This window comes from Toxorhynchites rutilus, chromosome 2, assembly GCF_029784135.1.
Source record: "Toxorhynchites rutilus septentrionalis strain SRP chromosome 2, ASM2978413v1, whole genome shotgun sequence".
Taxonomy (NCBI): domain Eukaryota; kingdom Metazoa; phylum Arthropoda; class Insecta; order Diptera; family Culicidae; genus Toxorhynchites; species Toxorhynchites rutilus.
The window spans coordinates 229,107,594-229,124,725 of NC_073745.1; the positions used below are offsets into that span (position 1 = coordinate 229,107,594).

At 39.9% G+C, this 17,132-nt stretch overlaps 1 protein-coding gene across 6 annotated transcripts in view; it reads left to right on the plus strand.

Moving 5' to 3' along the window:
• The first annotated feature begins 383 nt into the window (after positions 1-383).
• LOC129771637 (uncharacterized) overlaps positions 384-17,132 on the plus strand; it is a 44,633-nt gene continuing 27,884 nt past the window's right edge. For 5 of the 6 annotated variants that reach the window (XR_008742431.1, XR_008742432.1, XM_055775498.1 and 2 more), the window contains exons 1-5: positions 384-486; positions 553-1,215; positions 1,293-1,350; positions 1,523-2,143; positions 2,198-2,596. Coding sequence is in view for 3 of the 6 variants with exons in the window: in XM_055775498.1 (XP_055631473.1) it covers positions 457-486; positions 553-1,215; positions 1,293-1,350; positions 1,523-2,143; positions 2,198-2,596 (1,771 nt within the window). In the remaining 3 variants the exon portion in view is untranslated. Of the gene's footprint in view, positions 487-552; positions 1,216-1,292; positions 1,351-1,522; positions 2,144-2,197; positions 10,544-17,132 lie in introns of all 6 variants that reach the window. The other variant, XR_008742433.1, reaches the window with a different exon arrangement.

Genomic DNA, 17,132 nt, shown 5'->3' on the forward strand with positions numbered 1-17,132 from the left:
CCTTATTTCGGATATTGTTTTAGTAATCATCGAAATAATTCTTTAGAACAACTATATCGAAATTATCAAAAGTAAAAAAAAAATGTTGGAATGGGCCGATGCTGCTGGAATCCATGATGTGGGCTGGCCTGGTACATCTTTTATTATTTCCTACATGATCCTTCTTATACCCCCCATATATCCCTGTTAGACGCAGTCCTACGTCAAAAATCACATCGGGGATAAAAACGCACAAAAATACTCACAAACAAAGGTTCACGTCAAGTTTGAACACTTTTCTCATAAATGAATGACAACAACTTGCTTGATTGAAATTGTCAGATTGGAATTTTCTTGATGATGATGCGTAAGAAGAATAAGAAGAAAACAAACTATCTGTCATTCAGCTGGGTCCTCTCTCTCAGGTGAATTGTATGGAGTTCCACTGCTGTGGTTAAAGTTTTGTTACAGATAACGATGGGCTTATCGGAAAGGCAAGAAAAACGGGTATTGAATTTGAATCATCAAATTATTTGATTCAACATAAATGAAGCTTTGTTCTTTGTTTCCCAGCATAAAAACCGTATCGCTGAATACAATTTGAATCTGCCATGTTATGTGAGCGAAATAAGAAAATTGGACCCTATCGTGTTGGATGGTAACATACTAGCGTATATTGAGGACCTCATTAAACTGTTGATAAAAATTCGAGAATTTGAATGGTTCGAAGAGCCAGCAGACGATGACATTAATTTCAATGGCCGGAATGTTAGTTTTACGCTTGGCTGCAAATACTGTGGTCAAAAGAACATCGGTGCGTTTGAATTGATAATACACATAATGGACATGAATAAGCACGTCTCCCTGACTGGTAGATGCATGTTCAAATTACGAAAGCTGAGAGATAAAGCTAGCAGCGCCTACACATCTTTCCTAAATGAAGAAAGGGCAATATTGGAAAGAAACGGATTTTTTGAACGCATCGTTCTTGAGAACATTTTAAATTTTTATCTTATAACCAAATCATTCCATCAATTGACTACCCGCTATGTCAATTCACTAAGCGCCTTGGGATGCTTGCCTTCCACAATAGTAGCACGCGGAGCTCTGGATTTATTGAAAGAACTTGGTTGGCTGATGTCACGTGCGCAGTGCGTTAAATCTAATCCAAACAGTAATATGATTCTAATGTACAAAGTGCATAAGCTTTGCTACAAAATCGAGGATTCGATATTCGTGAGTACTATTGTTTATCCTTTTCCTCCAACATCCAATTAGTCTACGCATTTTAGACATTTTTTTCTGTTCTCTAGGACCTTTCCGATAATGCCTTGAAACACGCCAAAATAAGATTTGGCTCTAAGTGTACAGGTAAACCTGTTTTTGTGCGGTCCGTTTTTGCGTGATTCCTTGTTTGTGCGATTTTATTATGACATCGAGTCTAGAATCACACAAACTAAACGCACAAATAATAAAATCGCGCCTAAACAGTCACACAAATAAGGAATTGCATTATGAAATTATAATTGAGATTTTAATTAAGTTCCAGAGAATCGAAACTTTTTTTCCGTGCGGCCTCCGGTAGTGCCACAACACGTTCCACATACCATTGGACCATTTCAAAATCCTCCTCCAGTAGCAATGAACATCCTACACAATCAAGCATTACATCCGACGGGTGCCCCAGTTTTCCGAACCAATTATCCCATCAATCGACCCATCGTGCGACACCCAATACCATCCCCATATCCACCTCCACTGATGTCACTCCGTCTTCCATGCCCTCCTCCGGACTTCCGGCGACCCCCGCCATTCCCGCCAAATCGGGCAACGCTTCCACCATTGCACAACACTGTTCAACCCAACATTCCACCATTGCACAACACTGTCCAACACAACGTTCTTCCTCCATTGAGTACGTCTGGGACGGCAGAGAATCCGATTTTCAGTGCCACTGTAAAACAATTTCTCAAGGAACCCAAGCTGGACGGTTTGATTGAGGATGGAAACACTTTGAAGCATTTTCCAAAATGTACCACCATAACCGCAGAGTTGGAACGTGCATTGCACGACATGTCATACAACGTGAAAGTGTCTTGCTTTGGTATTAAAATAACAGGAGTTGGTTATGAAGAGGACAACATCAACTTATACGTGAATGATGGTGAATGTAAAATTACAACCACAAAGCCTAAAAAAACTTATATGGATCTTTCAGGTGAGAAAACGAAAACGGACGAATCAATCAAGCTACTCTACGATGGCTTGACTGATTTTTTCGCGCAGAACGTGGACGACTGGATGATACTGACCAAGAAAGAGGACGGCGTGCGATCGTATCTCACAGTTAAAAATCACTGTGAGAGCATCAGCTGTAGGATTTCGTTCGCTAGCGAAATTTACTGCGCAAACACAAGACTGATTCAATATTATTTGAAGAGCTTCCCGATCTGTCAACGAATCTTTTTTTACGTGCTAGAGTTCACCAAATTAATGGAAATGGATCTACCGAGATATGTGTGCATCACACTAGTTATATTCTGGCTACAGATGAAGGATGAAGCACCCTCAGTTGCGAAGCTGCAGGCGGATCTTACGGAAGAGGAATGGTGTGGTAGTAAGTTTGATGTGTGTGTGTGTATATGAAGTTCGATGAGTTTTCCCTATTCTTATAACATTACGCGTTCTTCATCGTCAACGAATTTCGAAATACAACGTAATATCGTTTCATCGGCAATTGACCCCGACTACCTACGACCAGTGATGACATTTTCACTGAAAAGATACACCAGCGCATGAAGTTCATGCCAACACTGAGGATACAGTCATCGCACACCACAGAGAAACAAATCACATTCTCCATTCACCGGCGGATATATAAATTGGCAGTGTCCACTAGTCGGATGAAATCTTGGTGCGAGTGCGCTCCACCCTCTTGCTAAAAATTTACTTCTGGGAGCTATCGTGTGCTCTTTGTCCAGCGCTGAGCGCCGGCATTCTAGTACAACCTTTGGTGTAATCTCTATAAAGTGCACTGGTCCGATGGCTCTTGATCGATTTCACTGTGCTTCGCAAGTGAAGTTGATCAGCGCGTTTATCGAAAACTAGCTGACCCAGCAAACTTCGTCCCGCCCAAAATTTATATGTATGGGAGCCTCTCTTCAGAGAAGGGAAAGGAGTGTCAAACCACCATAAAACATTTATTTCACCCTAAAAACTCCACATGCCAAATTTCGTTCCACTTTCTTGATTAATTCTCGAATAATGCAGAAATTTGTGTTTCATTTTCGGCGGCGATTTCGGCGCGTCGGTCGAAAATGTAAACGGCTTCTTTGGTGCCTTTGAGAATGCATCAATGCATTAAACTGACGTTATGGCGAAGCAGGCGTTAAGGTTATGCTCCAAAAATTATTTGAAGAATACCAAGCATCTTGAATGTCTTACTGGAATGTTATAAGATATTTAGGTTCGCGTGCCAGTCGCAAAACTGCCTTCAACTAGGATTGCATTTGCGCTAATATTGATTATAATGAAGCATTGCTACTGTTTTCGAGGTTGTTGATATTAACAAAAAGAGTTTATTTCGCTTGTTTAGTCACCAAGAATGTAAATGTCGTTCTGTAGTTTTGTATGTGATTAGGTTTCGCTTACCAGTAGCCAAAATTCCTCCACTAAGGGTGACAGCTGCGCTTCCCTCGAGCATGAGAAAGTAACGCAACTTTTTTTGAAGCCAGTAATATTAACAAAAGCGTTTCTTTTGAGAATTGCGCAAAATGATGAGAAGTGTTTGTATTCCTAGTAGCTTGAAGCCACCAATGTGTGGTTCTGTATGCATGCTATGGCGAACGCTTGTTTAGCGCTTGGTTTACGTTGTACGAACGATGCCTAGAGGTGCGATTGCTTTGAGACAATACTAAATAACATGTAGCATGATATTTGAGTGTTGTCATTGTTGTTGTTTCCATGCGGTACTAAAGATATATTGATGTAGTTATGAGATGTGGTATAATGGTGCTGGTGTGACATGTATATAATCGACTGTAGCCGAGTCTATGTCAATTGCGAAAAAAGCCACCGGAATAGCGTTCGAGGTAATTTTACAATGCATTGACATGAAATAAATTGCGACATACGATCAGCTAGTGTATTGTTTTGCGAGGGCTACAATGAATCATCAATCAACAATATCGTTGAAAATATCTATTACGTAAAAAGAAATAACAACAATGGCCGTATTAGTCACAACTACCGTCCTGATTCGGGTCTTGTCCACCAATTGCGAATGTTTGAATTACAAAAACCTGTTCTGCAATGTTGGAAAAACTTTACAGTTATTATTTTATACTTAAAATATCAACAAATCAATATTATACATAATCATAATAATGAATCGATTGATTGAGTAATGATCATTCTTTCTAATAAGAGATTATTAAGCGGCCTCCATTGCCATTTTATGGTGTTGCCACTCTCTCTTAGTCTAATCCTAAAAATAGAAACAAAAAATTTCTGTTCATTGAGGATAATCGGAAGTAGACCTTCGCCATGTTTCAATGGGCCTACGGGTACTACATTTTTAATCCTTAATTACATCCCATAGCATATTTACCGAATCCACATAAACAAATTTTCGGCCTCTGGATAGTCAGAATTTCGTTCTAAAAATGCCACCAGGCGGGTAAATTGCTGTTTGTTTATCTTTTGTTTCTTAAACAAAACAAGCCAATATTCAAAATGTTAGCAAAAAGCTAAATAAATACGAAATTAAACTTACTCCATTCCGCGTGACTAGCTTTCACCATCTAAAACACAAGTGACAAATATACCTGTTTTTCTCCGTGACATGACAGTATCGTGATATTCATAATGACACCGAGTTCATCAAAGTTGTCACGACGGATGAACTCTCCTGGATTCTACACACCCGGTGACAGCCGTAATAAGATTGTATACAATTCACTTCGTTTTCACCGTGAAGTGAAGTTCGTGATCAGGCCCTGATTCTACAATGAAAAACCATTTCAAAGATTATTCTACTAAGCAGTTGTTTCGAAAATTTCAATTGCAATATCCGAAGGTATAAACAAGCGACTTATATAAAATAACAGCGATGCGGTCGTATCTTGGACACAACCTCCTATAATTTTTAACTACGTTTTGCCACTGATTATTAAGTTGAATAAAACATTCCATACTGAAGCACCCGAAGTCTTTCAGATTTATTCGGCAACTAAACAACTTTTAGAACCATTCGCGTTCATGTTTTATGTACAAATTATTAAGCAAATTTAAAAGCCGTTCGATACTGAAGATGATGATTTGAAAATTGTCTTTGCAGGATGTTTTATGGAAGCTTTTTATATTTAAAAAAATGAAATCATCAGGAGCTAGAAACCATGTTCCGAGAAATCAACTCCAGAATTTCTAAGGGAGACATTGATATGAATACCACACAAAAACAAAAAACAGAAAAGCTAACTGATGCTAAGCTTTCCCTGTTTTGAGGAGTTACACCAATTTCTTCATTAACCCACATTTGTCCAGAATGCTTACTTAAGTTTTCGTATACCATTTTTGACGTAGAACTACGTCTAACATCTTCCGGTTAGGGGGGGGTAAAATGAAAATATAGACACTGAACAAGTAGGAAAAAATAAAAGATTCTGAACGCTTATAACTCGAGCATTTCTTAGTAGATCGCAAAGGTGTTTGCATTAATTGATAGGAAGTATTTCTACGCGTCTAACACAATGAATAACATTTTCTTTTTTAAGATAAACAATTGAATAATTGTGAAATATCAAGCATTATCCAAATGCATTTTGGGCCCATTTTTGATTGGTTCGATATGTGCTTCTCAAATGGTACCGACTAAAAGGAGCAACCAGAGTAACAGCGGAATATAATTTGGATACAAGTAAAGAACCATATTGTAAAACTCTCCCACTTGTGGTTCTACCGCCAGTGGAATGGAATAAATTTGGTTGTCGCTTTTCGAAACCATTATTCATTTTCTAACCACGGAGCAGAACGGAAGTTCTGAGGAGCAGTGTCATGAGCGTAGCGATGGCAACGGCGAAAGCGGGCAAGGAGTTTTAATTGTGTGGCGCTCATACTCTAAGAGCCTCCGCAGACTACAAACATTTCATCGGCCGTTAGTTTTGTACGGTTTGAGCTAGTCGCTTTCGTGGAATCAATCCAGCACACCAGTGCCTGAGACTGCATTCAATCTGTCGAGAATAGTGCTTCTGCAAAATGAGGACAAAACCTTCGACATCGTGAGAACGATACAAAATATATTGGCGCTTTTCAGGGCCACCAAATTATTAAGAGTTATTGAGAGTTATTTACATACGATGGCTTTTTTTTACTGTCGCTTCCTTTTGTTTTTCGTTCGTTCGTCTCGTTCACCCCTTTAGCTGAGTCTCCCAATTTGTCTCTATCCTGTGAGCATGTGCCACTAGAGTACAAACCGTGTGGACCCCTAAAAAATAGAACAATAAATTTAAAAATATATTTAACAAAAGTTACCCCCTTCGTATAGTTCTACGTCATTCCGGTTATGTCCCCGACATTACCCACCCGTCTTTTCGACAGTAATGCTCAGCACAAAAAAAATCTTTAAAATGGTTCCACGACGAAGATTCAATTCAAGAATATGAATTTCTATGAAAAATATACCCAACTAATTTATTTTGAATGAAAAAAATTCTTTCTGAAACTATCCGTATCGTAAACACATGTCTTAATAGCAACTTTATGTCTCTTTTTCATACGTGATAGTCTCGTTCTTATATTACAATACCTATTAAATTACTGCATCGATCATACATATTTTTCAATTATAGAAATGTATTATAATAAGGATATTTATGTAGTACAATGTTATAGTTATAGAAGTTTTATACAGATTTCAATACAGTTTTTCTGGGACAAAACTACCAGTTCGGCTGAAATGTTTATAAGGTAACACAGTAAAACAATTTTTTTTTTTGCAAAATTCAATTTTATTATTCAACATAATTCCTTCGATTGCCTTTATTCTCAATGCTGTAACTTACGAACCAATCGACACATTGCTGTCAAATTATGACACGTATCCATTGAAAGATGATGCTTTGTGATAGTCAAGTAGATTTTTGCAACAGGCGCCATCTCAACCTTATGAACCTTATGAACTTTTCAGCCAAACTGTTAAGATAAAAAGATTTTTTCAGATCGAAAACACAGATATTTTGGTAACCCTGATCGCTGCAGCTCACAGAATTTGAATAACGCACACTGACCCGCTACCTGATGGCTAAATTGAACATAATAACGTGAGTAGCGCTTCAGAATTTAGGATAAGACAATCCCCTTTATTCCGCGCGGCGAATTAGGTGAGATTGCTCAAGTCACTGCATTCCCGTAGGCGAATGGCGTGACTATAGTTTGTCACTGGGTGAGATTTGAAGTCGTGTCCTCATATGTTATCGACTCGGGTATCAAAAAGACGGGTGGGTAATGTCGGTGACATAACCGGAGTGACGTAGGACTATACAAAGGGGACAACTTTTGCTAAATATATATTTTAAATATATTGTTTTATTTTCTTCTCCTACGTGAATACCTACCTATCTACCTGAAAAATGGATTAGTTTACTGTTTACTCTGTATTACTTGTATGAATTGTAAGATTTGTAGTCTCCGCAAACAAAGTAAATAAAAATGAAAAAGAACTGAGGTTTTGGAGACGAACTCTACGATCTGTCGAGAAATAAACGAGCTATAAGCGTTCTGAAAAACCAACAGTACAGGGAAAATACAGGGAAAAAAAAGGACGAATGACCTTCGGATTAAAGTCCTTTAAAATAAGAACAGAGCAGCAGGAAATACATAGCTCATCGTGTTGCTCCTTAGTTATTTCTCTATGCAATGCAGATGTAACGTCAGTCAATTTTCAACATCAGTTATCAACCAAAGAAAGCAGTTCTTGCTACCGAGAAAATTCGTTAATGCCATCCTGCATACAATGTGTTGTAATTTGAAGCCACTTTTAATTCGGACACCATACATGGGTTTGTGAAAACTGAATAATCAATTTAAAAGACCCCACGACGTGCCGAAGCACCACTCAGTGTCGCATTGGAGGCGATTTTAACCTGTAATTGAACATTTGCGATGACAGTGGTACAGTGTCGACTTTCAATGTGGGGTCATAATTTGGATCTCTATGCTTACAAAAATGTCCAACTAAATATGTCGTATTACATGTCCGTCCAATTAGCTAACTGTCGAACTAATTGTAAATTACTGTACTTTCAATCTGGAAACAATTTGAGAATTGGTGAAAATTGAATAATCAGGAAAGTCCCCAACTATCAATAAGCTCAGAACAACTGACAAATTCACATACTCATCAGATCCTGGCAAACAAATTATGAAAAAATCTATTTGTGTTTTATTATTATTTTGGATATTATTTTAGAAAGCATTGAACTGTATTTCCTAAACTCTTTTTTGAAAGGTTTAATGGCCCTGATAAGCGCCGTGTTTTATGGAATGGTTCCAATTTAGAAAACTTTGTACTCGTGGTTTTGAAAAAAAACATTTCGAACGCCCTCGATGCCGCCTTGTTCTGGATTTGCCACCAAAGCAGTTTGTATAAAGAACAAACTTTTTTCTTCTGCTACCAGCTGCCGTTTTGCGATTGCGTTTGCCACTCGCTGCAACTGCCTGTTGTCTTGATGTCCACCGAACCGAATGTGTTCTGTTCCGAATGCGGGTTTTCTTATCGTCGCGAGCAGCTTTGCCAGCTAACTCGATCACTTCGGCGGCCGAAACTATATAACGCCGACTAGGTGGACTGGTGCACTGGTACTAACGCGCTCGGCCTAGCTACCCTTGCGGGGAACTCGAGACCAACACGGTTCGAGCGGGATTCTGCCTTTCCCTTCACTTTTCCTCCATGTCCAGACATGGCTGCTTGGGATCGTTCGTTGATGTGTTGTGATGCGAACTGATGTGGTGTACGGTTTGAATGAGAATTATCGTTACGGAAGGAAGGAAGTTATTGTATTATAGAGACTTTAAACTTTTGCGGTTCATTCGTCTCTAGCCTTGAGAAAGGCCCTTTGAAAACTCTACTCTACTTCAACGCTACCACCTCCACCCTCTTGCCTTGAGAAAGGCACTCGATCCCTCGCCGTCCAGCTCGTCCAGCAACGATGTTGTCCAGTCGGTGTCCACACAAAGAATGATCGTTACGGCAGCGGAGCGGGGATTTTTAAGCTGACTGGCTGGCTCGAGAATTACGCATGTGTGAGACTGCGACCAATGTTTCGTTCATTTTTTTTCTTTTTCCTTTCCAATCGTGCTTCATTCTATTTCGCTGCTGCTCTGGTTGCCCGTATTGGTCGGTACGATTTGAGGAGCACAAAATGGACCAATCAAAAATGGGCACATAGTGCAATTGGACAATGCTTGATATTTCACAATTATTCAATTATTTATCTCAAGAAAAATGAAATGTTATTCGTTATGATAGATGCGTAGATATATTTCCTATCAATTGATGCAAAAACCTTTGCGATCTATTGAGAAATGCTCGAGTTATAAGCGTTCCAAATCTTGCATTTTTTCCTACTTGTTCAGTGCCTAGATTTCCATTTCACCCCCTATATCTTCCGGTTAGACGTAGTCCTACGTCAAAAAAGAAGTTGAAAAGTAAGGTAGTACAATGAATCGAGGAACTTTGCTATCTCACGTCACTCGCCGCGTGAAATAAGGGGGAATGTGTTCAATTTGTCGCAGAAGTCAGCCTTCCCACAGCCGATGTATAATTGTACTTCTATATCTCATTCGACATATAATCCACGCACATGTTTTACCACGGTTCACTTTTTTCAGCGAACCACAGCGCTAAGTTAATCGAAAGCCACTTCTGTTCTTTTACCTGTGCGCATCCCCCAGAGCATCAACCAGCGCGTCAGTCAGAGCGCACAGTCAAGAGCACACCAAAATATAATTTCAATGAATTTATCCGCTGCACTGTAGAAAGTTTGTGCGTTCTCTTTCCGCACTCTAAAGCGACCAAGCGTTGAGTAAAAAAAAACGGATCTTCCACCCATCTTGCGTTCGCACATATCTAGAACTGTGGTGATTATAGGCTAAAGAGGAGCGCTCTCGTTGGGAATGACGGAGTGAGTGGGCGAATTTAAGTTTCTCTTCGCTACACAGAGGATATGGACATCACTGCCTACGACTACAATATCACCAGCCAGCCTTTTGTACGCGTTTATCATATGACCTGGGAGTTATCCTCAATTCAGGACTCACAATTCGCCTCCACTACGATGAAATCATTAAAAAAAGCCGACAGACAAGGTTGGGTTCATCATTCCTCGCTCATTGCTTGTAGGAGCCAGCCGCATTATCCTCGGTTTTCTCTCGCGTGTTATCCCGTGCGTTGCAAAGTAAAGCGGCCGAAGCATCAGGAACAGCGGCGAAACAGCACCCCTCCGACAACGCTGGATCGGTGGACTGTATAACGGTTCCATTCATGGCCTCATCGGTATCATACCAGGTAGAATAGAACGAAGTTACCTATTGTTGTGTTATTCCCATTGTGTGGTACACATAGGAGCGCGTGTTTTGGTATCTTTCCCAGAATGGGGTTGTAGAAAACCATTTAGATTATTAGTTTGAGTGATTTTTATTAGAATTCCAACTGAAAATAATAGTTTTTTATTTCTATTTTTTATTTTGTTTTTTAGTCCAGTAGTTAGTTGCGTGGGTATGTGAAAGTGAGTCAAGAAGACAAAAGTTTTCATAGGAAGGAGAATAGTGGAGGATCTCCAGAGATGGAGATTTCCGATACTAAAACCCATACAAAAAAGGCCTGGGAAAAAACATAAACGCGTCCCTCCTAAGGAAGATACTTCTTCTGGGAACGAATCCGCTCATCCTAACAAGCCTCCCTCAATCCTCCGATACTCCCACTCTTCCATCATCAATTTTCGCTTCCCTCTTCTCATGTTCCCGATCGAACTCAACCCTCGTCCTCCCCCTCTGTTGTATCCGCTCCCCATGTCAGAGTTTATCTAGAAGATGCAACTGGAACTGACCCGTGGGTTGCTTTCCTCCGGCCAAAAACAAATGGAAAAGGCCTTAACGTGATTCAGATCATGAAAGAACTGGCCAGTTACACTTCTGTATCTGAATTTCGCAGGGTTAGACCGAACAAATTGTGAATTATCGTAAATAACCGGAAACACGCAAACGAGATTGTTGCTGATCAACATTTCACTCTCTAATATCGCACGTTCATTCCCTCCCATAACGTAGAAATTAAGGGGTGATATCTGAAACGGGTCTGACGAACGAACAAATAAAATTGCCAGAAATGCAAATCAGTTGGTCACACAGCAGCTTATTGCGTCAACAAGGAGCGCTGTGTCACTTGCGGAGAGCAACATGAGGGCGAATCCTGCAGTGCGACTGAGCATAGATGTCAATATTGCGGAGGAACCTCACACGTGCTCTCAGCTTGTGAAATTTACAGGAGTCGCTGGGAGAAACAGAAGCGATCTTTAAAGGAACGCTCCAAGCGCACGTTTGAGGAAACTTTAAAGGGCGTTTCTCCACTGGCCCAACAACAACAGCAACCAATCTCCACACACAATATCTTCTCCAGTTGGCGAAATGGAAGCGGACACAACTAAGGAGGGCACACCATTTGAGGGAACATCAGAAATCCCAACTGACCCTGTTTTTTCCGTCAAGTTCAGCTTCCCAATCGGGATTTATAAAGTTGACTGACATTGTGGATCTTATCTTCACGTGTTTTAATGTTTCCGATTCCATCAGAACCATTATCATTTTAATGCTTCCAGTATAAAAGACAATTTTGCAACAACTGATGCAAATATGGCCCCTCCTTGCAACGATTATCTCTCATGATGTCTAATGTAAACAGGGAGATATCACTGTTTTACAGTGGAACTGTCGTATCCCTAAATTGGATACATTCAAATTTTGACGTAGGACTACGTCTAACCTTTCAATATAGGGGCCCATTTCAATATTTCGATGTGGAAAAGTGTTCAGTTTTTGAACGTTAATACCTTTTCAACTATTTGATGGATTTTGATTCCATGTACATGAATTAATAGGAAATATTCTCAGCAATTTTTATTTGCTCTACATAACGATTTTTCAGTTCATGTAAAACTCAAATTGATGAAAATTGGAAGAAATAAATCCCTATTTTCCCATACATTTTGTCTGCGCTACCGCAGCAAACGGCTACTCATTACAGGCAACCACAGAAACGGACGAAACGTAGGGACAACGACGAGTGGGGAACGCAAAAGAGATTATGTATAAGGGTCGCTACAACGTAGACTATTTGACTATATAAAGAAAGCGATGGTGAAGCCTGGCCCATCATTCTTTGTGCGGACACCGACTGGACAACATAGTTGCTGGACGAGCTGGACAGCGAGGGATCGAGTGCCTTTCTCAAGACAATGAGGGTGGAGGTGTAGTGCAGGAGTAGAGTAGATTTCCAAGGGTCTTTCTCAAGGCTAGAGACGAATGAACTGAAAGTTTAAAGTCTCTATAATACAAAACCTGACCTGACCTGCTTGGCCACATTCTATCATCACACGCCAAGCAGGGAAGATACCGAGAAGCGATTGAGAATGTGAAAACGCTTTTGCGTTGCTTTTTTTATCATGTGTCGTTTCAATTTGAGCGATATAGGATGATTTTGCATAATGCCGATTTCGGCCGCGCGCTCCATTGTGCTTGGCTTCATTCTATCGCCGGATGCTATCTTAAGATTGATCTTCAGCATAAGAGATATCGATGCATTTGCAGGCGATGTATGCGGTGCGAAACCGCAAAAGGAAGAGACAGGAGTTTCTATGGGATGTGGAGCAGGAGAGCCTAATCGCTTATCGAAGTGTGTTAAAAGCGGTGGAAGCGTCGCAATGAAGGAGAGGCTAATCGCCCTCGAGTTTTTGAGGGTTTTATTTAGCTGTAACATGTTTGTATGTAACATGTTCGTCTATAGCGCTGTACCACATTAATAGAAATTTGACCTCCTTCCTGTTGACCGATTGATCTGAAATTTGGAATACATCTTCATCTCTGCAGTCATTATAAAACTGCGTATTTCATGATCTTGAAAATCCAAAATGGCGGATTACATATTTTGTCAAACCCCATCTATATGGGTATCAAATGAAAGAGATTGACCAGAAGAACACAGCTATTTATGGAAATTCAAATCCAAGATGGCCGCAGTAACAAAATAGCCTTCTTTTTTAAAATGGCCTGGGCGAACAGTACAGTGACAACCGTTCATTATATATCAACAATTTCTTTGTCGATCTTTTGATTTGTGATCAATCGATCTTTGTAACAGCTTCAATATGACAGTTTTGAATACGGGGGAAACAACACGTGTACCTTAACCTCCTGCTAACCCAAGTGCTCTTGACTTTTCGAATTCACTACCGTTAGATTGCAAGTGGAATGTAATCCAGGATCCCAACAGTAGTGATCACTTGCCAATCAACATTTCCATCACCATTGAGTCAAATTCCTCTGAACATGGCATATGACCTCAAAGACACATCGACTGGAAAAAAAATATGCGGGCGCGATTGCTCTATCCATTAATTCCAGAGAGTTTATCTCCATTGGAGGAGCATAACTTCCTTTCACGTTTGATCTATGACAGCGAGGTTCGCGCTCAAACAAAACCCATCTCAGGTTCCACTATACGTCGAAGGCCTCCCAATCCTTGGTGGGATAGCTCCAAGCTTTATGTAGAAAAATCGAATGCATTTAAAGTTTTTCGGAAACGTGGAACCATTGAGAATTTTCAAACGAATTTTTGGCCCTTGAAAATCAATTTAAAAACTTGATCAAAGGAAAAAACGTGCTTATTGGCGAAATTACGTGAGAGGATTGTCACGAGAAACGTCAATGAAAAAAATATGGAAAGTGGCTCGAAACATGAGAAGTCTCTTCAACGAATGAAAGCAAATAATATTCACATCGAAGGATTTTGAATTTTGCACGGAAGGTTTGTCCTAACTCTGTTCCCGTGCAAAAAATTGTTCGAGATATTTCACAAGATAGGTGCGATCTTGATACCGAGTTTTCGATGGTAGAATTCTTTCTTGCTCACCTTTCATGTAACAATTCTTCTACAGGATCGGATAGAATTAAGTTCAACTTGCTGAAAAACCTCCCCGATGTGGCGAAACATCGCTTGTTGAATTTATTTGATCTGTTCCTGGAGCATAATATTGTTCCAGATGATTGGAGACAAGAACGAGTTATAGCTATTCAAAAACCTGGAAAACCCGCGTCCGACTTCAATTCGTATCCCCCAATAGCAATGCTGTCTTGTATTCGGAAATTGTTGGAGAAAATGACCTTGTTTCGGCTTGATCGATGGGTTGAAACAAATGGCCTCCTCTCAGATACACAATATGAATTCCGCAGGTTGTCTTGCATTGTTTTCTTCAAAAATTCAAATGGCTTATGCCGAAAAAAAAAATCAAATGGCTTATGCCGAAAAAAAAAATCAAATGGCTTAAGTATTCTTGGACACAAAGGGGGCCTTTGATTCTGTTTTAATAGTGGTTTTGTCAGACAAATGACACTCTCGGGGTCTGCCGCCTCTATTGAATAATATGTTATATAACTTGCTTTGTGAGAAACATTTGAACTTTTCTCACGAAAATTCGACAGTAATTCGGGTCTCCTACATGGACTCCCCCAGGACTCATGTTTAAGTCCCCTTTTGTACAACTTATGTGTAAGCTATATTGACAATTTCCTTACACAAAATTGCAATCGAAGACAACTTGGAGATGATGGAGTGGTGTCTGCCGTAGGATCAAACGAATCCGACCTGCAAGAACCCTTACAAGATACTTTGAACAAATTTTCAACCTGGGCCATTGGGCTAGGAGCTCATTCCAACGATCTTCAAAGTAAAGTATGGGTGTATCAATTGTTATAATATGTACTTTACTGATGGGTCTTCTATGTGGGGAGCCCACCCCGAAGATCTTAGAATGTTGTATCGAACAACTATTCTCTCAGTGATGGGGTATGGCACTTTCTGGCACATATTGCGTTGGGATGTATGCCCTTAACGCATACCATGAGTCTCAAGGTTTTGGCAGGCGTACTCCCACTTAAAGATCGCTTCAATTTATTATCTCTTCGGTTCCTCGTGGAGGCGATCTGATGTAGTGGTAACATCCATAACATCCATGATCGAGCTAAATTTTCACTCTGGATTCATGAGTTCATATCATGAATTCATCTCCATACAGGTTGATCCTTCTTCGTATATTCCCAACCGTGTTTATTTTCTTGACTACATCAATTCCTCTGTGCATTTTAATCTGTCCATGAAGCAGGTTATCCATAGCATTCCAGATTATCATCAATCGGAGCTCATTCCAACGATCTTCGAAGCAAAGTATGGGTGTATCAATTGTTATAGTATATTCGAGTCCACAGGATTTGGAGTGTTCAACGAATTTTCTAGCACCTCCCACAGTTTTCATCCTTGCTCAGTGTACATTGCTGAATTGGTAGCAATTCACTGGGCGCTGGACAGCGTCGCCTCACGACCTGTTGAACACTATTACATTATAAGGGATAGTATTAGCTCTGTCGAAGCTATCTATTCAGTGAGACCGGAAAAGCACTCACCGTACTTCCTTGAGAGAATACGAGAAATTTTGAAGGCTTTATCCAGACGTTGTTATGTCATCGCCTCTGTCTGGGTCCCTCCACATTGCTCAATTCCGAGTAATGAGAGGGCTGACTCATTAGCAACGGTGGGTGCGATTGAAGGCGACATTCATCAGCGTTAAATCGCCTTCAATGAAATTTACTCTTTAGTCCGTAAAAATACCCTCGCTAACTGGCAACGCAAATGGAACGAAGATGAATTGGACCGTTGGCTCAACTCAGTTATTCTTAAGGTTAGACTCAAACCATGGTTCAAAAGACTGGACTTGAGTCGGGACTTCAATTCGCACCTTCTCCCGACTCATGTCCAATCACTGTTCACTTTTCGACAGCAATATCTGCGTTTGTGGCCATGGATACCATGACATCGAACACGTTGTTTGGTTGTGCGAGTTGTATCTTGTCGCCAGAACGAATTTAGAAAACTCCCTTCGGGCTCGAGGAAGCAGCCCAATGTGCCGGTGAGAGATGTGTTGGCTCGGTTAGATCTTGATTACATGTCCCAAATATATGTTTTCCTTAAAGCTATCGATCTTCAAGTGTGATTGTTCTTACAACCTTTTTCCCTCCTTTTCGTCCTTAGCGAACTATCGGTTCCCTTCCTACTAACATTAAAATAAGTTAAATTACAAAAACATATTAGATGTAAGAATAGTTTTAAGAATTGAGTGTGAAGTTTGAGTGAGAATGAGAATCTGAATGTGAATGTGATTGTGAGTGTGAACATTGTTACAATCTCCTTAGATCTCATCCTTTTTCTAATGAAAATGTGTCACCCTTCTAAACTCGAGTCGACCGCGAGTAATCGGTTTCCTATTTTAACCATATTATTAACCATATAAACCATAAAACCATATAATCAAGGAAACATGTTAATATAATCCAGTAAAAATATAGTTAAGAGTTTGGCTCCTTTAAACCTATGTAACTGAGTCTGTAAAAATAAACGGATTATTAAAAAAATATATGTAATTAGATTCTGTAATCTTCTCTCGGGGCTATTCGTTGACACATTCAATTTTGTACCATTTGATTAACTGACTGATATGCTTGATATGTGAACTGCTATCTGACAAATAGCTACTAATAGAATCAAATTTAACACAACCAAAACCCGTGAATCTTCCCACCTTCTATACTCCATCTCGACATGCAACAGCCAAAGAAATACTCTGTAATTACTCCTTTCTCTCATTCTTTTTATTTGGTTTCCTTCAGACCAATGGTGTCAATATTTCGGATTTTCCTGATTTTTACTCCTCATGCATCCTGATTTTTGTAAAAGACATTTGGCAACACTGGCCCGAACAGAGACAAATTTGAGTGTTTTCTCCTTCCGCTATTATTTTTTCCTCTCCTTATTCGCGTTGACGGCGGAATGG